Source organism: Leiobunum rupestre, chromosome 4, assembly GCF_980474605.1.
Source record: "Leiobunum rupestre chromosome 4, qqLeiRupe1.1.hap1, whole genome shotgun sequence".
Taxonomy (NCBI): Eukaryota; Metazoa; Arthropoda; class Arachnida; order Opiliones; family Sclerosomatidae; genus Leiobunum; species Leiobunum rupestre.
This window is the reverse complement of record NC_143387.1, coordinates 70,798,438-70,822,396: the sequence shown is the minus strand read 5'-3', so window position 1 is coordinate 70,822,396 and position 23,959 is coordinate 70,798,438. Positions and strand designations below refer to the sequence as shown.

Sequence of the window (23,959 nt, the reverse complement as noted above, 5' to 3'; positions counted from 1 at the left end):
TGGAGAGATGGAAATTGTAATTGCTTTTTAATACCACGTTGACGCTAAAACGACATTGTACAAAAACACTCCTCGCGTATTAGGGAGGTTAAGCTCTCTAGAAGTTTGAACGGCAACGTCGGGAGTATCTAGACGTTTTCGTAGAAACTGTAGACAGTTTTAGCAACTTATGTAAATGACGTGCACGCGATAGTCTATCTACGTTAAATCGGATAATAAAAACAATTACGGTTCTTATAGCATTATACACATTTTAGACATTTATGATGAAGCAGGGTACGCGACGACAAGACAAATGTGCTTAGACCATACTAAAGTTCGTCTTATGAACCTTTTAATTGTCTAAACACAAAGGTTTGTTTTCGTGTACCCGTGTTTACCGCTAATATATCGACCTAATTGTACAATGCTTAGTCCTAGTCGATACTATGACGAAAAATAATACTTTCCTATACTCAGTTACAGGTTAAGAAAGGCAAACTATCTAGTACAATTGGCGGAAAGATACCAGCATGATTTTCCGGTAAATTGGCGGCGAGAATTTCGAATTTCACCTATTTTCAGTTGAGTTCCTAAAGGTTTCCACGCGTGTTATATTAATACATTTTAGAAATGTCTATTCCGAGTGATCAAGAAATATTTCATGTGGATTATTATTTCTAAGCTTCATTATAGCGTATTTTTGGTATTATGCATCTAAACTTTACTCAAATCGCACGTGTACGTACGTGAACGTGGTAATCTCGGCATTACCCGTTCTATACTTACCCTGGACTCGCCAAACTGAATTTTTTTTAGGTATATGTCTCACTTGTAGTACTAAAAATATATTATGACAACGGTTTTTAAATCTTATCTATTTTAATTAATTAATTATCACTTTGAAATATAACGCAATAGACGGTATTTTCCAAAATTATATAACGCGCGCGGGTATACTTAGAAATTCAACCGTAAACAGGCCAAATTAGAAGTTCCCGCCACCGATTTACGGGAAATTCGTGCTAGGATCTTTCCGCCAAATGTACTAGGTATTTTGCCTTTCTTAACCTGCAACTGACAATTGTGCATATTTAAGCGGAAAAACCGAAAATGGCGACAGTTTGCGCCGACGAAATATTTTCGGCTGCTCCGATCGTTATTTGGAATTATCAACGAAGAATTTTAAACCACAGAAATATGACATAATTTTCAAGTTCTGAAATATTCAACTCTGAACTAGAAACTTGAAAAGAAAACCGTGTGAAAAGATGACCTGACTCTCGACGTTGGCGTCCAATCTTCTAGAGCGCTTTGCTTAACCTCCCTTTTTAACTCGCTGATGGGTGTTAAGTGGGAGGGGTTCTATATTTTTTGGGATTAGTTTTTGGGGTAAAATGTAACGCCTTCATATTTTTTGTTATTGCTTAAGGCGTTGTATTGTTCGAGGGTGCAGACGTATTTCTTAACACTGTTTATATTGGGTTATACCCATTTTTATGAATGACGTGAATTGGAGTTTTACACGAGAGTTTTAAATCTTTCGCATTTAATCTATATTTATTTAGTGTTTATCTATAAGTAACGTAATAGAGTAAGTATAACACGTTCTATTCTACTAAAGTTTAATGTTAGTTTAATGACAGTCTGTATGGCGTTGTTGACAACGTCTGACCTACTTTTCAAAAAGGAAAATAAGAGAACAACGCCTACTAGGAAATGGAAATAAGTAGTTCAGATTTTTACAGAGCTCTACATTATCTTTTCAGAAATGTATCTGTTTTTTTAACTAAGCATCCAAGTCCAAGACTTATTCGAAATTTAAATGGTTCAAAAGTAAAAATAAAGTTTATAACGAAGAGAGTTGACAGATTATCCCTAACCGATATCATTCAGTATCATACCTTGGATTAACAATAGTAGTGCCTACCTGGATATATCACTCTAGCATTCCGCGTGCATTTTCTAAGTGTTTGTTACGGGTTCTGCCTTGTAGAAGGCTACGCGTTACGGGAGTTTCGGAAATTCTCCGTTAACTTCGCCGAAGCGGCGCTGCTGTCGCAAAAGTCATTTGATGGTCAGGTTTTTTCCAAGCGATATATCCAGGTAGGCACTACTACTGTTAATCCAAGATCATACAAATAACTAACACGTCACTTATGATCACGACTTCGAGATTTCGTATAAAACATTAGAAATCTGAAAGAAAGAAAAATTCCATTGGGTGCGAACCTTCCGCCAAACCGCTTCTACATTAAAAGGATCATGGCAACTCTGTTTTAAAAGATTTTACAACAAAGAACTAACGATTGGACAGAAATTAAATTAAGATGTTAAAATAATTAAAAACCACTATTGTACAATTAAAAGGTTTTATTACAAAAACACAGCTACGGCCGTTTCGACGCCAACACCAGCGTCGTCGTCAGGCTAATACAATCATGGACAGTAAATTAAGAGTACAGGTTTTCGATACCCTTCCACAGTGCATTTTATTTCTCCCCGCGTATCAATCAGCTCGAGCTTTAATTTGCTCGGGTATTGTTAATAAATAGTTTTCCCGATGTAATCGTATTAAAAAGGCTTTTTATAATGAATTTTAAACAGCATTTTGAAAAATCAGCGAATAACATCAACAGTTTATTGAGATGAATACTTATGTCGTAAGAGATATATTATACGCTTCTGCTACAACTAGTCTAGTCTTATCATTAGTAACATAATATCTATAAGTATTACCAGGAATCCATACCTCTATTTGGAATGCTTATCGATTTTCGTCTCAATGTGGTTGACGGTTTTTTTGACGTCACTATGTTAACTCATGGGCCAAGTAATGATAAATCCAGGACATCACTTTTCTCCAAAACGGGTATAGCCGTGTTAACACGCGACTACTATCGCCACCTATCGGAATTATGTTTCTTTTGCGGAAATACGTCATTTTCGGAACAAAATTTAAAAAACCACGTGACTGGAAAATCTATGGTGGGAGAGATAGTAATATTTTAAACACCGCTTGATGGCGCCCAAGAAACAGGAAATTACTGCTGGAATTTGTCCCTAATTTGTTTTTCATCCACTTTTAGTCCCTCCTCAAAATGGTCGCTTGTTATTTCTAGTAGATGTCGGATTTAGTACGCGCGAAGGTACGGCAGTCATGTCCTGGATTTATCATAACTTGGCCCATGGTTAACTTATCAAACAACAACGTGAGAGGGGAGAGCGCGCAGAGGGGATTTTTCTCTCTCTTAGGCGGGGCCAAAGCCGTCAGAGTGATCTTACCACACGCGTAACAAGTAGAGTTATGGATTCCTGGTATGAGCCTATAGATTATAACCGAACTGATTTTCACATTTATTGCGCGATCCAGGTTTCCTTCAGCACAGAGTCCCCTAGTGTCTAAAATATGCCCAAATAGAAATATACTAATGCCAAGGACTCAGTTCAGTTGCGAGTCCCAATCGGAGCTGAGCAGGGGAGTCAGTGTTGAAAATAGGTTCGGTTAGAAAATTAGCTTTGAAACAAGTGTCATACTTATGGTTATTATGATACTGATGGTCTTATCTAGGTGGAGAAGAAATCAGCTAGGTTAATCATAATCACAATCATAATCAGCTAGGCTAACACCCGAGGCACCACCCTAGGACCTAGGTCCAAGTCAGCTAGCGACTTTTATTGCCTTTAATTCAAAACAAAAGACCAAGAACTTTGCAATGGGAAATGTAACTTTATTAAACATTATACGTGGTATTTCGGCCGACTATCCTTCTGGGTTAGAGGTCAATTGAAGACTAACAAATGAAACATTCCACTAAGACGACGTGACCCCTCAAACATCCTTACCGCCCCTCTAGTTTAAACCTAGGAGCAACAAACACAAGGAGAACGCAGCTAGCCTTTAAACACGCTAACGCAGTGGTGTGTGCAAATTTCATTGGACGAGCCTTTACGCTGAATGTTTTACGGAAAGGGGAAGACAATTTCCGAATTTTCCCCTTCCGACGGCAGCAGGCGCTAAAGCGTCTAACCAATTAAAATTTTACGCAAGATAAACCACGACTTTTGACGGGTTGCGTTCTCCTTGTGTAGGGCGCTGTGTTTGTTGCTCCTGGTTTAAACTGACTGTCTCCTTACAGATTCGAAGGGCCAATCCACAATCTCCCATCACAAAGGACACTTTCGCATCTTCCATGAAGATAACATCTCAACACTTGATGGTTTCTTTGCTATAGTTTGGGTATTTTCAAATACCCCCCCCCCGCAGAAACTTACAATTGCGAGAAAAACGTCAAAAGCCCAATTTAAGAATTTACCACATCAGAAGTAAATGAACCGAAATTATTGAAATAGCGCTCATAATCGGAGGGCGTTTTCCTTATGAAAATGATGAGAAAATCGAGTCAAATAAAAGCTAATTTCCATCCCTGTCTTGTGACACGATAAATTTCACTTAGGAATTCTGTCTATAGCTATTAATATGTATAAAAAATGGTTTCATAAAAACAAAAACGGTATTTTTCGGCCTAGGAGCGCGCAAAATTTCAAATTCGAGGTCAAAATGTAACTTCATAAGGAAAACGCCTCCAACATGGGGAGTATGGCAGTCGGATAACTTCGGCTCATTTACTTTTGACCACGTTTGCCTGGCTTTTTCGTCAACTTTCTAGATGAGAAACGGAAGTTAGGGAATTGGATTTGGAAAACGCGCGCTATTCCGGAAAGCGTTTCTGGTTTCGACAATCTTATCGTTTAGCTCGTGCCTCGCGATCACGAGCTTTGGTTTCCATGGTAACCCTTTCAATAGCGCCTTTAAAGCTGATAAATAGCGGACGATATTTTTTGCTCTAATTTATTTATTTAACACCATAAAATTGACGGGCAACCCTGTTTTCCAGTCATTGAAGGACATCCGCCGCTTGAAAGAAATAGTAATAACGTCCATTGACGGCTAGGCCTAGTTTTCATGCTGCTTAGATTTTGGTTAGGCTAGGTTAGGCTTAGGTCAAGTTAAGATGCACGCGAATAAGTGGAATAATCCATAATGAAAAAGAATAAAAAAGCTAAACTCTAAACACATTTGAAGAAAATGTAAAACAAATAGCTCGTTAAGGTTAGGTTAGCCTTTGGGTAGGGTTAAGCAAAAATAGGCCTTTCCATAAATTCGCTACGACTACCCAGCTTGTTCTTGAAATTGTGCAGTCAAACCTATGGACGAATTCATTCGCTCTCTTAAGTGGGAGAGCTGGGGAAGCATTGTAGAAGTGAGAAAAAAAAACAGTAAACAAGAGGGCCACGTTAATTTATAGAAAGGCCTATTGGTATACTATAAAAATACTAAGGTGTTTTGGTTGAAAAATTACTTTGGGTTAGAGGTTTTTAGACCAATAATAATTGGTCTCAGTAATTTTTTCTATTTAAATATTATTCAGAGGCATACTTATGAGTGGTTGTTACATATGGTACAACCAAAATGGAAATGCGCACAGAAAGCCGTGTCTAGGATTATTTTTCTCTCTAGAGGTGCTTATGGCTTGGGCTAAAACGTGATTTCACGTAGCTATCAGTAATTCTTTCGACTAACTGTCACAAGGTGGGGTGGCGGAGTAAGGTGGGGTGGCGGACTTAAGGTGGGGTGGCGGAGTGGTTAGCACTTTTGCCTCGCAGCAAGAGGAGCCGGGTTCGATCCCAGCTTGTGGCACTGGGTGAAAACTCGGAACGACTCCTTCCGCGTTGAGTTTGCAAGTTCTCTCCCCACTGTTTTAATGGGTTTTCCCCCGAGCTCTTTGGTTTCCCCTTCCATTAAAACTTGTTGAGGTTAACGGTAATAGTTAGTGTAGGGAGCTGTTGGCTCGCGTGGCTTGCAGGGCTTGCCAATACCCTCCTACGCATTGTAACCCGGCCACCTGAATTAAAGGCTTTAAAAGTAGCTTGATGACTTAGGCCTAAAGTGGTTCCTTGGGTATTAGCCTAGCTGATAATTATTATTATTACTCTTAGAACACAAATATAGACCTATGAAAATACTTTTTAAAAATGTCGATATTTGTAATTTCCAAAAAATAATTCAATAAATGTTGGCATCTCCCTGAACACCGATGTAGTGCGTGTACAACACTTCTACAGGCGTTGGTAGGCCAAAAATAGATAAAATAGACCTATCGATGAACCGACTTCCTTGATAACATATAACATATAAATTGACATAATTAAATTAAATTTAGACGTCTAACACGCTCTTTTTCTATTTCCTTTGTACAGGACAATATTTACTAGTTATCAATTAGAGGAATTGGAGAAAGCCTTCAAAGAAGCTCATTACCCCGATGTCTACGCTCGGGAGATGCTCTCGCTCAAAACAGACTTACCCGAGGATAGAATACAGGTAAGACACATTTTTCCACCTCGCAGACTTTACCGATGTGCGTTATTTAACCACTATCTTATATGTCACAATGATAAAAAACACATTTATATATGTATAAACGAGGGGGATTATTGACTTCGCTGTTTGTTCATGATCAAAATACGTCCATTTAACCGGAACTAGACCAATTTCGCTAATTCAACATTCAAATACAAGTTCACTAACATAAATTTATTTTTTTAACCATCTAAATACGCGAATTTATGAGGGACTTAAACAATTTTGAGAAGAACATTTAAAATTATCTAGAGTTGTTAAGAGATTAAAATAATTAAAAACCACAGTTGTACAATTAAAAGGTTTTATTACAAAAAAACACAGCTACGGTCATTTCGACGCCAACAACAGCGTCGTCGTCAGGCCGTAGCTGTGTTTATTGTAATAAAACCTTTTAATTGTACAACTGTGGTTTTTAATTATTTTAATCTCTTAATTATGTACAAGAACTGTCCTTTTATTAGTTTAGAGTTGTTAATTTCTCGGAAAAATTAAAAGAGGGAAATTTTTTCACAAATCGGAAAATAAAAATTGAAACATAAATTACTTTTTAAGGGTTTTCATTCTAGACTAGTCTAGAGTTTTAGTTTTACTTTTGGATTCGACCAAATGAGGCGAAAATGCCGCGAAATTTAAATTTGCGAACAATATTTCGCTAAACATTGAATGAAACCTTTTTTAAATTTTTTCGTAAAAATACGGAACATTTTTCGGAAAAAAAGGCCTCTAAAATTTTCCAATCGGGGTTTCTTTAACCCATTTTCTAGTAAGTTTATTTTCCTAGTGAACGTCTTCCATTCCTTTTTTTTGGGGGGGGGGGGCTTTTTAGTTACGTTTTAAGGCAATGGATCCTAAAACATTCCTAGTGTGCACATATATAATTTCCAGGTACATAAAATAGAAGAAGACCGTCACGACATCGCAGCAACCGGTCCGTATAATGGTCAATCCATAAACGTAAAATTCCTCAATTACCTTATTCCTTTTTAGTATTATTCGAAAATAATATCGCGAACATCGCCCTCACCCGTAATTACCGTGAAATAGATTTTCAACCTCCCCCCTGAGCTCACTCTCCCATCCTCCGCCATCATTGTTAAAATAAAAAAATGGAATTCCTAGAACGCTCCTCCCTCGATTTCTGTAGCCGTAATAAGCGCGTCACACCTACGGGTCGTTAAGCGCGAATTTTTCTCGCCAAGGCCCGACCGAGGCTTAATACGCTTTTTAAAAAAATAGCGTTCACCCCCGTGGCGAGAGTATAAAAGTGAAAAGAGGGGTGGTTTTGGCGCGGATATTTCGAAGTCGACTCGCGGGTATAACGATCGAGCCATTATCTCCTTAATTTGCTAAGTCGCGCCGCTCCTCGCCAGATAGCGCTCAATTCGTATATAGATATAAAGCGCGCTCCACCATTTTCATTTCGCGCCTTTTCTTTTTTTCTTTCCTTCAAAGATCACGTGACTCGCTCGGGCACGCCGCCACGCGCCCTAATGGCACGAAGCGCGTGCTTGGGGAGGGAGGGGGGGAGCGGGAAAATGGCACCTCGCGCTTACTAACAGGGGGGAAAGGAAGAGGGGGGTAAGAAAAATCTGCCGCCATTTACGACGCGTTTTTCGCTTTATGTGTGTATTTCATTTGCACCTATTTTTCTATTTTTAACGAGCTACGAGGACGGGAATTTTTCGTGAATCTTCTACAAGCTTTGATTCTGGAGTGAATAAAATTGGCGCAAAAATATATACGTATACGTTCCGAGGGGGGGATGGGGCTTATAATAAAAAGGGGGGCTTCCTTTTGTTCCCGTTTTTCTTGTTGGGTAGAAAACCCAGCCTGGGTCACGAATCTCTCTCTGGCCGCACGTGTCTCGCACTCTCTCTTTCACTCTCGCGGGTGGCGCCTTCTTTCGTCTATTCATTACATCACGCTCTTTCAATCAAAACTAAAATGAACTAGTTCGCCACATGTACAAGAGTTTCGCGTATACTAGAAAAAAGGATTAGTTTATAGAGAGGTTTTACTTGGCGATATCGCGACGTCACTGTAGTTATTTACCCCATAGAGAAAATAAAATGTTATAATAATGGCGACCACTACTAAAGCTACAGCTGTGACGTCGCCCAATTTGAAAAACGTCATACTGAAATCCATATCGAAAATAGTGAAATAAAATTTATATAAAATAAAAGAGAGTGCGAATAAAACGCGTTTCCGTGGCAACGCTTTAGGATAGTAGATTAAACTAAATAATAAGAAACGTAACAATTATAAGTAGGATACTTGTAGCCTGGTCGGTACACCTTTCTTCGGAGTAACTTGTCAAACGACGTCTAACCCATTTTCTTGCTCGCCTCTTCATCGTATTATGGTACCAGTTCGCCCCCAACTGCTTTCTTGCACCTCACTTTTCCCCGTTTCCAATTCATACTGAATTTCCAATTTTACACTAAAATAATAGATAAGGACTACTTTTCCATCTAGTCACTTGTACCCCTGTAGTATGAGCTTTAAATTTGCTCGTGGAGCAGGGGTCTATAAATACCAAACTAATCTTCGCCATGGACAAATTAGTAAACGGATTAGCAAAATCATTACGGAAATTAAATAGTCTTTCCAATGAGTTAGATTTTAACTCCGACTTGTAGATGGCTCTAGGCAACATTAGGGAAGCTTTCTCGGTTCTATTTAATAAAGGCACGCAGCGCACGCTCGTTGTCGCGTCCTAGGGTTGCCGCAGTACAGGGGAAACAGGAGGAAAATGGAAATGTGTCTAAATGTGAGAGAAAAATAAGGGAATTTTAAAAACTAGTAAAAAAATCAGATAATTTAATTTGGGTTTCAAATGCAGAATGTTTACTGATTATTGCCAAATGTTTCGAAAGTCAAGGAGAATATCTGGGAAGGTCAGGGAATTTGGCGAAAAAAGTCAAGGAGAATATCTGGGAAGGTCAGGGAATTTGGCGAAAAAAGTCAAGGAGAATATCTGGGAAGGTCAGGGAATCTGGCGAAAAAAGTCAAGGAGAATATCTGGGAAGGTTATGGAATTTGAATTTGGAACAACTGTGTTAACCCTGCTGTTACTTGGAACGTGCCACCGAACGCGCGTCGCGTGCTGTTATTCAATATAAGCGAGAAAGTCACCTGACGTTGCGCAGGGCCCTCTTCAATAATAATCAGAAAATGTAGGTCTAGGCGTTTAGGCTTAGAAACATATTACATCCATAAACGAAGCTAGATTTTACTTAAAAAATTAAAATTGGCGTATACCTTTACGTGGTACTGGTTACTTTACTTAAACTTGCCTTGAAAATTTTTACAGGCGTATAAATTAAAATGTTTAGGATGAAACATCGAATTTTGCTAGCTTTAGGAAATCAAAAAATGTCTCAAATTCCCCCTACGTATTGGCGCAGGAATCCATAACGCTACTTGGAATGAGTATCTCCCCATATCCCCTTGTGGGAGGGGCTAAAAACGCTTATACCGCCTTAAATGACGTCAAATTCAGTGACAAATAAAGGCTTATAAGCTCCGCCTACTATGTTCCGCCACAACGGCGTGGAATCGAAGCCGTTATTCATTCCAAGTAGCGTTATGGATTCCTGATTGGCGCTAAGGGCTGATACAAGAAGCGCCACCTACACTCGTTTCAGTCGCAAATTGAAAACTTGAAACTCTTTCCAAAATAATCATCACTCTTGCTCTGAAATATCTATCAGTAGCGTAATATTACTTTACTGATAGATATTTAGTGATAAGTATAACCCAACGCTAATTTTTAAATTAAGTCTGTTTCTAGTGACAACATAATTGATAATTTTGTAAACGACTGACGATTCGACGCGTGTTGATATTATTATTGCCAGGGCTCTCTCAGAGATCTATCTGAAAATGAAATCTCAATTATAATTGACACACTGAAGGTTTTCCGATAAAACTTCCTAGAACCTTAACAAATACATACGTATCCTCATAAATTTTATTTAAATTCAAATTTCAAACTAATTTAAATATAAATTGATTAAATTATAATATAGATTGATTAAATTATAATATAGATTGATTAAATTATAATATAGATTGATTAAATTATAATATCGATTGATTAAATTATAATAAATATTAGTTGGATTAAATTATAATAAATATTATTTTTATTAAATTATAATAAATATTAGTTTGATTAAATTAAAATAAATATTAGTTTGATTAAATTATAATAAATATTAGTTTGATTAAATTATAATAAATATTAGTTTGATTAAATTATAATAGATATTAGTTTGATTAAATTATAATAAATATTAGTTTAACAATCTTATAACACTTAATTTCTTTTAATTTTTCGATTATTTTCATGTCAAATAGATAAGTAGGTTAAGCCCCTGTAGAAGTGTTCCACTCGTAGCGCTTCGGTGTTCAAAGTGAAGTTAAATTACAGGGTGTGCTCCACCTAACGCCATCTATAGAGTGCTGATTTAGTTATTTTATTGCAGCTAATTAAGTTTTCCAATGAAAGATCTGATAGTAATAAGCGTAAATTCCAAATTAACCCGCAACGGGATCCCTTATGTAGAGGTTTGATGGATGCGAGAGCGGGGGCGAACGCCAAGTCTGCCTACAAAAAGGTGTTTCATTCAATGAAACCTGTCACGGAATTATCATGACAATTTGACAGACTCATCCAAGGGAATAATTTATATTGTTTTTCTCCCTTTCAATAAATATCATTGCTCAAGTGGATATTATCGGACAAATTCGCCCTATTTTTAAAATTATTGACTGAGCGAATGTCAGTTTTAAAATATTATTTGAATGCAGATTTTCTCAATTTTGCTTAAGTTTGTTTGTTTAAAATTCTGGTATAGTTTTTTTTAACCAACTCTGCCTTTAACAGAAAATTAAAGCTATTAGTTAATTAATAATAGGTATAATCAATTAAACAGAAACCAAAATTAGTTTAAATTAATTTAAAGCATTATTTCAAATGAAACCGCTATTTGAGATTAAACATGCATTTGAAGTTAAATTTTCATTTGAAATTAAACTGATATTTGAAATTAAACTGGCATTTGAAATTAAACTGACATAATAATAATAATAATAATAATCAGCTAGGCTAATACCCAAGGCACCACCTTAGACCTAAGTCATCAAGCGACTTTTGAAGCCTTTAATTCAGGTGGTCGGGTTACAATGCGTAGGAGGGTGGTAGCAAGCCCTGCATGCCACGCGATCGAGCCAACCGCTCCCTACACTAACTATTACCGTTAACCTCAACAAGTTTTTATGGAAGGGGAAACCGAAGAGCTCGGGGGAAAACCCCTTAAACCAGTGGGGAAAGAACTTGCAAACTCAATGCAGAAGGAGTTTTTCCGAGTTTCCACCCAGTGCCACAAGCTGGGATCGAACCCGGCTCCTCTTGCTGCGAGGCGAAAGTGCTAACCACTCCGCATTTGAAATTAAACTGGCATTTGAAATTAAACTAGCATTTGAAATTAAACTGGCATTTGAAATTAAACTGGCATTTGAAATTAAACTGGCATTTGAAATTAAACTGGAATTGGAAATTAAAATGACTTTTGAAATTAAACTGACATTTTAAATTGAATTGCATTAGATTACATTGCTTTATATTACATTACATAGCGTTATATTACATTACATCGTGTTATATTAAATTACATTACATTATATTACATTAACATGATCAGGTAGATGGATAGAGTTAAATATGATGGATACTTCTCTCAACGAGACAAGGTATATACTTCTGATAATAGGGAAAGTTGAAATGGGCTACGCTAGCGCATGTGTTTTCATCCAAAATGAAATTAGATTGAACCGTTTACTGCGCGAATAAAAAAACTATTAATTGGATAATTCCGCGTTTGAAATTATATTAATCATAAAATTCAGTTTGAGCAGCTGTGTTTTAACATTAGATACGCGAAGGTTTGGAATTTTAGGTCTCTATAAAATTGTGTTTTTGCAATAGAACCAAATAAATGTTACACGCCCATTTTTGACTTTATTTCAAAACAAATTTCGTACCCATTGTTTAAATATTTCGTCATTATTTAAAACTTTATTAAAGACGAATGATTTTATCACTCTTTATTATTAGACACCTTGTTATGATTAAATCATAATTAAATTCGTTTAAAATCAAATCTGTAGCTTTAGCTGTATAAAGATTAAAAATTGTTAAATCATGGTTACATTTTTAATTTTGGTTATAAGGACAGCCTGTAACTGATAAAAATTATATTAAAATAATATTATCATAAACTGCGTTTTTATATTAAGTTTTCAAATTTGAAATAGTTTTTTTCATTGAAAAAGATCCATAATGGGATGTGAAATATGTTTCATGAGTATTTTGTGATAGCTTATGAACAGAACTTTCAAATGATCAATGATTTAATTACGGTATTTAAGTGTGTGCACGATTCCCGTAATCGTAATGAGTATTTAATTTCGATGTAATCTTCGTACTTTGCGTAATCTCTTCGTGCTCCTGCGTTATCTCGGCGTACTCCAGCGTGATCTCTTCGTGCTCCTGCGTTATCTCGGCGTACTCCAGCGTGATCTCGGCGTATTTCAGTGTAATCTTGGCGTATTTCAGTGTAATCTCGGCGTACTTCAGTGTAATCTCGGCGTACTTCAGTGTAATCTCGGCGTACTCCAGCGTGATCTCGGCGTATTTCAGTGTAATATCGGCGTACTCCAGCGTGGTCTCGGCGTACTCCAGCGTGATCTAGGCGTACTCCAGCGTAATATCAGTGTACTACTGCTAATCGGTGTACAGGCAAACTTGAACTGCTCAGCCCCGAAAAAAACTATTTCAAATTTAAATATTTAAAAACACAAAAGGCGGTAAAATACCGAATTATTTCGACAGATAGCATTCAGAGCGATAAAAGTTTAGTGAACACTCGCTTCCCCTACGTCATAAGGTCGTATTATCTCTCACTCTGATAAAGACCACGGATCCGACGACGCTATGACGTAGCGGAAGTAAATGCTCATAAGATAAGGAGAAGGGAATTTTAACACACTGACTTCCGTAATTAACCTATTTTCAACGATTTTTTAAACTTTGATTCAGCAACTCGATTACATTCAGTACGATAAAATCATCCATCTCATAAAGAAATTTAAATTATTTCGAAATTTTTAGTCTAATTTAATTTAATCTAAATAGATATTTCGTGGTGAAGTAACTGGTCAATTTAACATAATTAGATATCTCGTGGGGAAGTAACTGGTCAATTTAACATAATTAGATATTTCGTGGTGAAATAACTGGTCAATTTTACATAATTACGTGGAGAAATAAGCTATAATTAAAAGATCGTAGAAGTATAATAGATCTCATACTTTCGCTCCTAGTCATACTTAATCTATTATGTTACTTACGTTATGAAGAATATGAGAAAACGAGAGGTCCGGTGAAATAGTGTGAAACTGTCCCCGGGGGGTGGTGGGCGGAAATGTCTCTCTCCCCCCTCTCACCGGGGACGCTGGCCCTTCTCGCCGGGGCCTCTATTGGCCCCCGAACGACTCCTCCGGGGCGCTGCGCCGAGAGAGAGAGACGGGGAAGCCGAACACAATGGGAACGGAATTTAATTAAACAAATGACTGATAATCGTGACTTTGATCCGCGCCAATCTTTTCGCCCCCCCCCGCGACTAATTCTGACGCTATAATAAAAAGATCACGCTTCGAATTCTGACCATTTATCATCCTGCACAACCCCCCAATCCTTCTGATAATAGTTTGGTAGGCCTATCGGATATTGGATATTATTACACCAAGAATTTATTGGGGTTTACAGAGAATATGCAGCTCCAACCAAAGATAATATCAAGAATGTATTTATTTATATTTAGGAAGAATGACAAAACGTCACCGGCGTTTGATTACCATCGCGTTAGGTGACGTAAATTTTAAGCAGCCAATGAAATACCGGGACTATTCGTTTTATTTTAAGTGGAGGAGCGTACTGGGGGGACAAACGGGTGGATTGAGAGAATGGCTAAAAACCGTCTCGACATAGACATTCTCCCTAGGTATAAATAAATACATTCTTGATAATATAAACATCGTACCCTAGACTCGAAATGCCTCGCGCGTAGTCAATAGTGTTTACCCACTATCTGCCGTAACTCCGAAAAACATTAGCTCCTTAGTTACCATGGTAACCAACTAGCTAGAGATAAACCACCAAAATTTCGATTATTCATAACAATTTTGGCTAACTCTTTATTTATGGATATTATTCACTGTTATAAAACGATTTAATATGCAAAAAAAACTTTTAATTCGGATAATTTTCGATTATGGATAAAACATATAAAACGGATATTTCTTATCCAAACCCCGGGCTCCAACTATACACTTTTTTTTTGGGAATTTTGCTGGGCGCGTTCATGTTAAGTTTACCCCCCTTAACCCCCATTCTCCATATCCTGGGACCAAAGACCCGAGCCTAGACCCCCCACCGGTGGTTCCAGGTAATGGCCGAAAAGACCGCGAAAAAGAGTGTATAGCTAAGACCACGGCCAACTTTGATGACGCGTTGTTGCTCGAACAGCGCGTCATCAGAGTTGGCCGTGATAGGACTATGGCAGCTAGGAGCCACAAACGATTTGGTAGCATTTGTCCGAATCGAGGCGCATTTGTCCGAATACTCATTTGTCCGAACTGCAAAAATATGGCTCAGATGGCCGAATTACGGTTTCATTTGTCCGAAAATTATTTTGTATAATTTGTTGGCAATTTAACCGTTTTATCCGTTTGTCAAATGTCCGAAATGTCTTTTGTCCCAACGTTATACATTGGCTTTGGTCAAATTCGATAGAATCACATTTAAAGGAATCCGTCAAAAATTGAGTCCCAAACGTGCAGTTTTTTTACCTTAACTATAATTGTGGAACTTCAATCTAACCTAAATTCCAATGAAAACAGACACCTAACCTAACCTAACCTATTTAACCTAACCTAACGGAATCAAAGCCAACTCTGAATTTTTGGTTGGGATATACGAAACACTATTTTTGCGATGGAAATTCGAACAAATGCTACTACTCGTTCAGACAAATGACACTCAAGGTCATTAAATTCGTACAAATGGAACAATTTCGGTTTTCGAGTTCGGACAAATGAGTATTCGGACAAACGCGACACTATTCGGACCAATGCTATTACCCCCAACAAACACAAGAAGAACGCAGCTAGCGTTCATAAACGCTAAGGCAGTGTTGTGTACAAATTCCATTGGACGAACCTTTACGCTGAACGTTTTACGGGTGGGGGGGGGGGGGATAGAGAGAATTTCCGAATTTTCCCCTTCCGACGGCAGCAATGAAATCCGATTTATTCCTTTACACCTCCTTTTCAGTAAAAAGAGTAGCCCTAATACTCCGGAACAAGCGAATAGTTTATGGGCCGGAATAATTTTCGTCTCCGGAACAGGCGAATAAAATGTTTTAGGTTAAAAAGAGTACACTTTTACTCGGAGAACAGGCGAAAAGAAACCAGCTACTATGTCTTGTTCAACTCGTTAAAATGCTCCACGCGTAACAAGTTGAACAAAACTTAAAGAGTTTATGCTAGCGCCTATTGTCAGAGATGCTATGACCTAGGAGCAGCAAACACAAGGAGAACGCAGCTAGCCTTTAAACATGCTAAGGCAGTTTTGTGTACAAATTTCATTGGACGAACCTTTACACTGAACATTTTACGGGCGGGGGAAGACAATTTCCGAATTTTCCCCTTCCGACGGCAGCAGGCGCTAGAGCGTCTAACCAATGAAAACTGTACGCCAGAAAATCCACGACTTTTGACGGCTTGCGTTCTCCTTGCGTGGGGTGCTGTGTTTGTTGCTCCTAGCTATGACTACCCACTAGATGTTTACGACGAACTGCTTTATTTACTCGCTGTTTTGCTCAAACGATGGCGTTTTTTTTTTCACGCGCAAAACTACTTTTAAAAGCCGTCAATTTCATTAAGTTTTACAACTAATATTGTGTTTTAAATTCTATTGTTTATGATCAGGAATATGTACCTAGCATGAAGCGCAAAATATTTTTTGAAATTGCTCTATTAATAAGTACACGTTTTTAGGCGCACGTGCGTTGTATTCTGGTCCTGTAGTTTATTTATCTAAGGGGATTTCTACAATAAACCAAAATAGACAGGTTCAAATTTGTAGATGAAACTTGTAGTAGTGTAGACGTAGCTTTATTATGTACAGCCTCGGTCAAACTAAATAGGATATTACATATATCTAGACCCGGAATGTCTAAGATTCCATTGGCACCGAATGTGGCTGGAAAAATGGATGAATGTAAAACGTTGCGCTTATTCTTAAAATCATTGGCTGTCCGACCTCGTGAAGCGAAAATCTCGGCTTTAAACCACGCCCCTTTCTACGAGAATCACCAGGGCCAGCGTAGCCTCGTTTCGAAATTCCGAGTTTATTGTGACAAATAGGAAACGCTGTAACGTATTTTACTCTCCCTGAACTTATAATGATACCTCGGGCGTATGGTGTCGCCAAAAACTTTGTTCGCTCCGGGAAGGAGGTGGCCACCGATTTCGCAATACCCATCGTAGGGGTTAAACCTCCGACCCGAGCGAGGAAAAGAGAGAATTGAGAAAATCGACGAACTAAAAAGACGCCATGTCTTAGGAGTAGTTTTTGGTGCGCGTCGGAACGGCGGGGCCTTAGTGCCCGGAGTGTGGGCCGAGTGTTTCCGCCGGTGGACGTTAATAATAACCAGCTAGGCTAATACCCAAGGCACCACCTTAGGCCTAAGTCATCATGCGACTTTTGAAGCCATTAATTCAGGTGGCCGGGTTACAATGCGTAGGAGGGTGGTGGCAAGCCCTGCATGCCACGCGTTCGAGCCAACAGCTCCCTACACTAACTATTACCGTTAACCTCAACGCCATGGACCTTTATCGGTTGTAAATATATTATTTTCATTGTATATAATTATTTTGTTTTTGTGTATATTTTTAATTGTGGCCTGACCAGCCTTTATGTTTTTATTATCATTAATTAAATTACTTCTATAACCATTTATTTTATTTCTCCAATGTAACAATTTAAATTTTAATATAACCTTAACCCCTAGACAACGAAACCAATAATTTAACTTCCCTAATAACATTTAATTATAATTCCACATATATATAAAAATTGTTACAACGCGTTTTTCCAGATGCACGCGTGAAACTGGTGAAACATTTTTCGACACATGCTCGTTTTAAAATTAGATAGATGCGTATTTAGAAATGTCTGGTTTCATTCCAACAAGATTTTTTCCCCTTTCAAGAATAAATTCTCGTCACGTTCACCAGAACGAAAGTAAAAACAAGCGTGAAAAATATGATATTTGTCACACCTGTGTAATGAAATAATATCTATCTATTTTTACATTATACAAGGTTTTATTTCTAAGAATATTATATTGCCACACCTCAGACCTTAAAGGCCTAGGTTTTCTTCCGCCTGTCACCCTTTAAATTTACTTTCCTTCCAAACAAATACACTGGTGGTAGGCTTACGTTCACGTTTTCAAGCGGAAACTTAACATAGCTCAGGGCTCCCACCAGGTCCCTAAAATGCCTAAAAGCCCCTACTTTTTTTCGAGGCCCCTAAACCACCATAAAATCGGGATTTGGTCACTAAATCACCCTATTTCTAGTAGATTTGGTGAAAAGTACCATCGGCTTAAAATATTTCGTAGAAAAGCGAAAAAAAAACCCCGATTTAATGTGATAGAATTATTACAAAAAATTTATAGTCATTTTTGGGATTGATAAAAGTTTTTTTAGATATTAAAACTAAGTACTTAATTTTTGTGATAAAACATTTTTTTAAATTAAAACTAAGTCAGTTTTAAAAATTTGCTGCTTTTAAAAGTTTAAATAAAGATCTTATTTTTGTTTATTAAAATGGTCCCTATTTGGTTCCTATACTTTAAAATATTTGGTTCCTATTTCACCCTATTTCTAGCCAGAAAAATCCCCTATTTCCCTATTTTTTTTTTTGAGATTTTGGTGGGAGCCCTGCTAGCTAGTCATATTTGATGTATTATTTCAAATAATCGGTTTATGGTACACAAGTCTATAATATATTATCCGTAAGTGTGACAGTCAAAATTGGGACGAAATGCGAGAGACACAATCTATTGTGTCGAATATTGTTATTTCTACTTTGGTCAACTGGAAAGCAAAATTGACGGGTGAATTTTTTTCCATTTTAAATTATACCTATCATATTGTTCATATCATATTCGTACAATGTGTCATATGTATTGGGACGAAATGCGAGAGACACAACTTGTCTAGGTTAACGGTAATAGTAAGTGTAGGGACAGTAGGGAGCTGTTGGCTGGCGTGGCATGAAGGGCTTGTAACCCGGCCACCTGTTTAAAGTCGCTCGATGACTTGGGCCTAAGGTGGTGCCTTGGGTATTAGCCTAGCTGAATATCTATTGTGTCGAATATTGTTATTTCTACCTTGGTCAACCGCGGAAATCAAAATTGGCTGGTGAAATTTTTTCCATTTTAAATTAGACTTATCATTTTTTTTGTTAAATTCGTACAATGTTTCATATGAGGTTTATTAGGCCATAAAAACGAAACTTCACGGGTTCTAATTTCTCACTACCTAATCACCGTTCCAAATTTACCACGGGTATTATTATTATTATTATTATTATTATAAATCAAGAATGTATTTATTTATACTCAGGGAGAATGAATATGTCGAGATTATTTTTAGCGTTTCTCCAATTCCACCCGTTGGGCCCCCCGGTATGCTCCTCCGCTTTAATAAAATCAAATAATACTGCAATCTCATTGGTTCTTAAAAATTACGTTTTTCGACGCGATTAACGCTGCAGCGAGGACGCAAAAAATAAGACCGCCTCCTTTTTCCCTCCCCCCCCCCCTTAGCGTGACGGGGTTAGGGCCTCAACGTGTCCGTCGATAGTCTCGACATATTCATTCTCCCTGAGTATAAATAAATACATTCTTGTATAAATATAATGTAAAATTATATTTATTTATTATATATATATATTAAATATAATAACTGCTAAGGTACGTGCTTCAAGCGAAAAACACGATCAGGTATATAGATACTTCTTTCAAGGAGTTAAATTATATACTTCTGATAATAGGGTATGTTGAAATGGGCTAAGCTAGCGCATGTGTTTCCATCAAAAATGAAATTAGATTGGACCGTTTACTGCGCGAATAAAAAATAATTAGCTGGACGAATAATTCCAACCGTATTCCACGCCGGGAATTATATTAATCATCAAATTGTTTACGTCGAAAAATTTCACTTTCAGCAGCTGTTAAAAACGTGTAGGGTTGACAGCCTGACAGTAAACCTAACTTGATTGTTCGCAAACTTTTTACGCTTAAGCCTCGCTATCGTAAGTACCACTTTAATTATAATTTCTTATTTACAATTTCAAACGATATAGCAGCTTATGGTAGAAAATATTCAAAATTTAACATTCGGGTTCTGGGTGAAATTTGGCCAATTCTTCCTGTCACACCTGTTGGCGTTTTTACTGGAATAAAAATTGGTACGCGTTATTCGTATCTGGATTATGTTTCCCCCAAAAAGCTGTTTTTTCATTCTTATCAATTTTGCGATCGGCTTAGACGAGGCTTAACGTCGATTTGTATTTTCGTTTGTGATATCTGTCCCGTTTTTTGATCTCTGTTATTTTCGTTATAGCGCTAACGTAATAACCCAGAACAACTCCCTCCGCGCTGAGTTTGCAAGTTCTCTTTCTCTCCATACTGGTTTAAGGGGTTTTCCCTCGAGCTCTTCGGTTTCCCCCTCCATAATAATTTGTTGAGGTACCACCACCCTCCTACGCGTTGTAACCCAGCCACCCGAATTAAAGGCTTTAAAAGTCGCTTGATGACTTAGGCCTAGCTGATGATATATATCGATTTTAAAATAATGTAATATAAATATTGAGATTTATAAGAAAAATACTGTTAGTTTTATTTTTCAAACGCTACCTTACGAAGCTGAGATGCAGCCACTACCGAGATTTAATCACGATGGCCTATGCTATAGACAAGGCCTGAGCAGTAGATTCGACGTACAGGCGCACCTAGCGGGAATTGGCGGCGAATTCGAAGGACCAGGAAATATATATTTTTTCGAGCAAGCACGGGCCTTGATAAATTACGCGGGTACTTCGCTTTGTCATTGACCTCCGTGACATTTACCTAGTTTAAAAATACTTGACATCATCGCAAACCGTTTTACCAAACACAGCGTATTAAACTTGCAACCAACCTCCCTTTATATCAAAATATTTTTACAGTCTATGCAGCATTTAAGTATAAAACTAAATTTCACATAAGTGTGCCAGTTCCCTATCTTCGCGGATATCTATTTCTACAAACAACCAACATTTTTGGTGAACTTCAAACGTACATACTTATTTAATTAAAGTATGACCGATTGAAAACTTTTGTTTAAAAATCGCAGTTTTAACTGGTTTTCAGCCAATTAAAAGAATTATCGTACATTATCGTACGCGTGAGCTGAATTATCGAAAAATGCGTACTATATAGTACGCTATTGAAAATATCGTACGTCCCAAAAATATCTTGAAATTATCGACGTGTATGATAAATATTGTACGTCTGGCAACGCTGATCGGTGGCAGTGAAGTGAAATAGGGGGTACAGGAGTACATTGTAACCCCCAGATTTTATTCGGGGGGGGGGGGGGTACAATGTAGGTACTTTTACCGATAAAAATTACATATTTCATAAATAACATAAAATTACGTAATAAAAAGACTGGATACTTCATGGCTAAAATTTATATATTTTTATTTACACGGACGAGCTTTCGGACCGTGGTCCCTTTTCAAGTTTGATTTATTTTTCGAGAGTCAGACGTAAAACAATAAATTAATTAATTTCGAAATAAATTTAGTAATTTTAATATTATACGTAATTTCTTTTTTACGAAGGTGAGGGGGGAAAGTCGATTTTTGGCACAATTATGGAAAATAATTATGGACTTACGATGTATTGAACAAATTTGAAAATATAACAGTGTGTCAGAATTTATAGCCCGATGTACCTAGTAACAGAGACCATACCACCGGAGACCTATCATCATAGTGCCCTACGCCAGCGTCCTCCTAGCCCGGACAGGGGACAAATCCAGCATGGGTATTGGGTAGTAGTACCCTACTACTGATGGTCGCACTTTTGACGCAAGCCACTCAACCCAGCAGAAGGTGCAGCAAAATATAACAGTTAAAATATTAGAAAAAATTTAAGTGAATATAAAGTAAAGTTTTTCTGCCACCATATTACCCGAAGCTAAGATAATTGGCCCTAGTTACGTTAAAAACGAGTAATTAGTTTTTCCATTTGGCATATACCCCATTTAAAAATAATAATAATAATCAACTAGGCTAATACCCTTGGCACCACCTTATGCCTAAGTCATCAAGCTATATTTTTAAAGCCATTAATTCAGGTGGCCGGGTTATAATACGTAGGAGGGTGGTGGCAAGCCCTTCACGCCACGCGAGCCAACAGCTCCCTACCTTTAACATCAACAAGTTTTTATTCAAGGGGAAACCGAAGAGCTCTAGTGAAAACCCTTAAACAATATATCCATGTCTATACTAACCTGAAACAAAATAAATCCTTTATAAACAGTGAAACCAAAAGTAAATAAGATAAATCTTCTAAAATAAGTATCCATAGATTTCTACTGTTATTAACGTCCAAAAGCCAAAACTACGTCCTCTTTTGTTTGCCGTCGAAAACTAGATAGGCATTTTTTATTCAATTTCGCACCAGCAGACACTGGATCATAGACGCTACCTCGACAGAACGTGGTGATGCAACGCCACCTATACTCGTTTCAGTCGCCAATTGTGAAGAAAAAATATGTAGATACGGAAAACATCTTAATATAGCGACTTTCTAAAAATATGACTAACATCATAAGTAACATAAAAACAATAAGTAAGACACTTCCTATTGTTTTATTGTTAATTTCCTGGCCGATCACTGACATTCTCGTCATGTTCCGACCTGAACTCGCACTCGAACTGTGTAGCCTGGTATTGTCCTTGGTATTAGTATATTTCGTCTAAGTCATATTTAGACACTAGGGGTCTCTGTGCTGAACTAAACCTAGATTGCGCAATAGCTCTCAAAATCAGTTCGGTGATAATGTTTGCTAATTGACATACTTATTGTTATTATGTTACTTACGCTAACATGTATTGTAAATATCACCCAAAAACATTTCTCCCAAACTACTTTTCACCCAATCCCATTTGACCAGTGGCGTAAATACGGCTATGCGGTGCATTGGGGCCCACCCCAGTAATGGGGCTAATAAACCTTTACTTAGTCTTCTGTCCGATCGGCTGTCTCACGAAATAACGCCGTATACGCACCCAATCGCGTACATTGGAACGCGCAAAAATTGACATGTCACACGAGACCTTTTTCTTATTTTGCATTGGGGCCCAATTTTCCTAGCTACGCCACTGCATTTGACCCAAACCCATTTCACCCAAATCTATTTATCCCAAAAAGATATCAAAACGACATCATACGATTCTTCGAACTTCTAACCCATTCCATGTTAACCAAAACACCAACTGCGATAAACCTACTATTTTAACATCTTAATATATGCAACTTAAAAAATTGTTTTTTTTTAAGATTAAACATGCAATTCAAAAGTATTTAAATTTAATTTAATTTTTAATCTATTTTAACTTGTTTTTTCTTAAAGATTAAACATGCAATACAAATGTATTTAAATTTAATTTATTTTTTATCTATTTTGACTGGTTTTTTCTTAAAGATTAAACATACAATACAAATGTATTCAAATTTAATTTAATGCCATAAATAAATAACTTTAATGAATTTTGGGTGAAGCGGGAATTGAGAGAAATGGCTTTGGTTCAAACGGTACCACTCTTATCTTTTGGGTGAAGTGGGAATTGGGATAAATGGGTTTGGGTCAAATGGGAACATACCATCCCTAGTCTGTTGCGCGGGAAATTCGGACACGGTTACTTCTTTCAGAATATATATTATGTACTTCTGATGAAACCTCAATACTTTCCCGTTTTAAACCAATGTAAATAATTATTTTCCGTGACTACATAAGCCTATTCCTAGCCATAACATTTAGAATATATCCATAAATTTCACAGCCAACAGGCGCGGGTCAATTAAATTAGTAGGCTAATGTATGGGTTGAGCGTCATGGGAACCCGCCAATATTCGCGCATGGTCCCATCTTTGCTCGTACGAGTATGCACAAACCGGTAATGACCCGAAAACCCGACACCATTTTAGGCGATGTGCTAAAGGACGAGTACGCTACATTAAACTAGAAACGACGCGGTATAGAATAGCGATGGGCATGTTTGGCAAAAAGCCGCTCAACTCGCGCTCGTCACTTTTTGAGCTGCTTTCTAACCGGTCTGTTTTGAGCGGATAA

At 37.5% G+C, this 23,959-nt stretch overlaps 1 protein-coding gene across 1 annotated transcript in view; it reads left to right on the top strand.

Moving 5' to 3' along the window:
* LOC149948919 (uncharacterized) overlaps positions 1 to 23,959 on the top strand; it is an 84,277-nt gene that overhangs the window by 37,074 nt on the left and 23,244 nt on the right. The window contains exon 4 of the mRNA XM_090171187.1: positions 6,241 to 6,364. Coding sequence (XP_090027313.1) covers positions 6,241 to 6,364 — 124 coding nt within the window. The remainder of the gene's footprint in view (positions 1 to 6,240; positions 6,365 to 23,959) is intronic.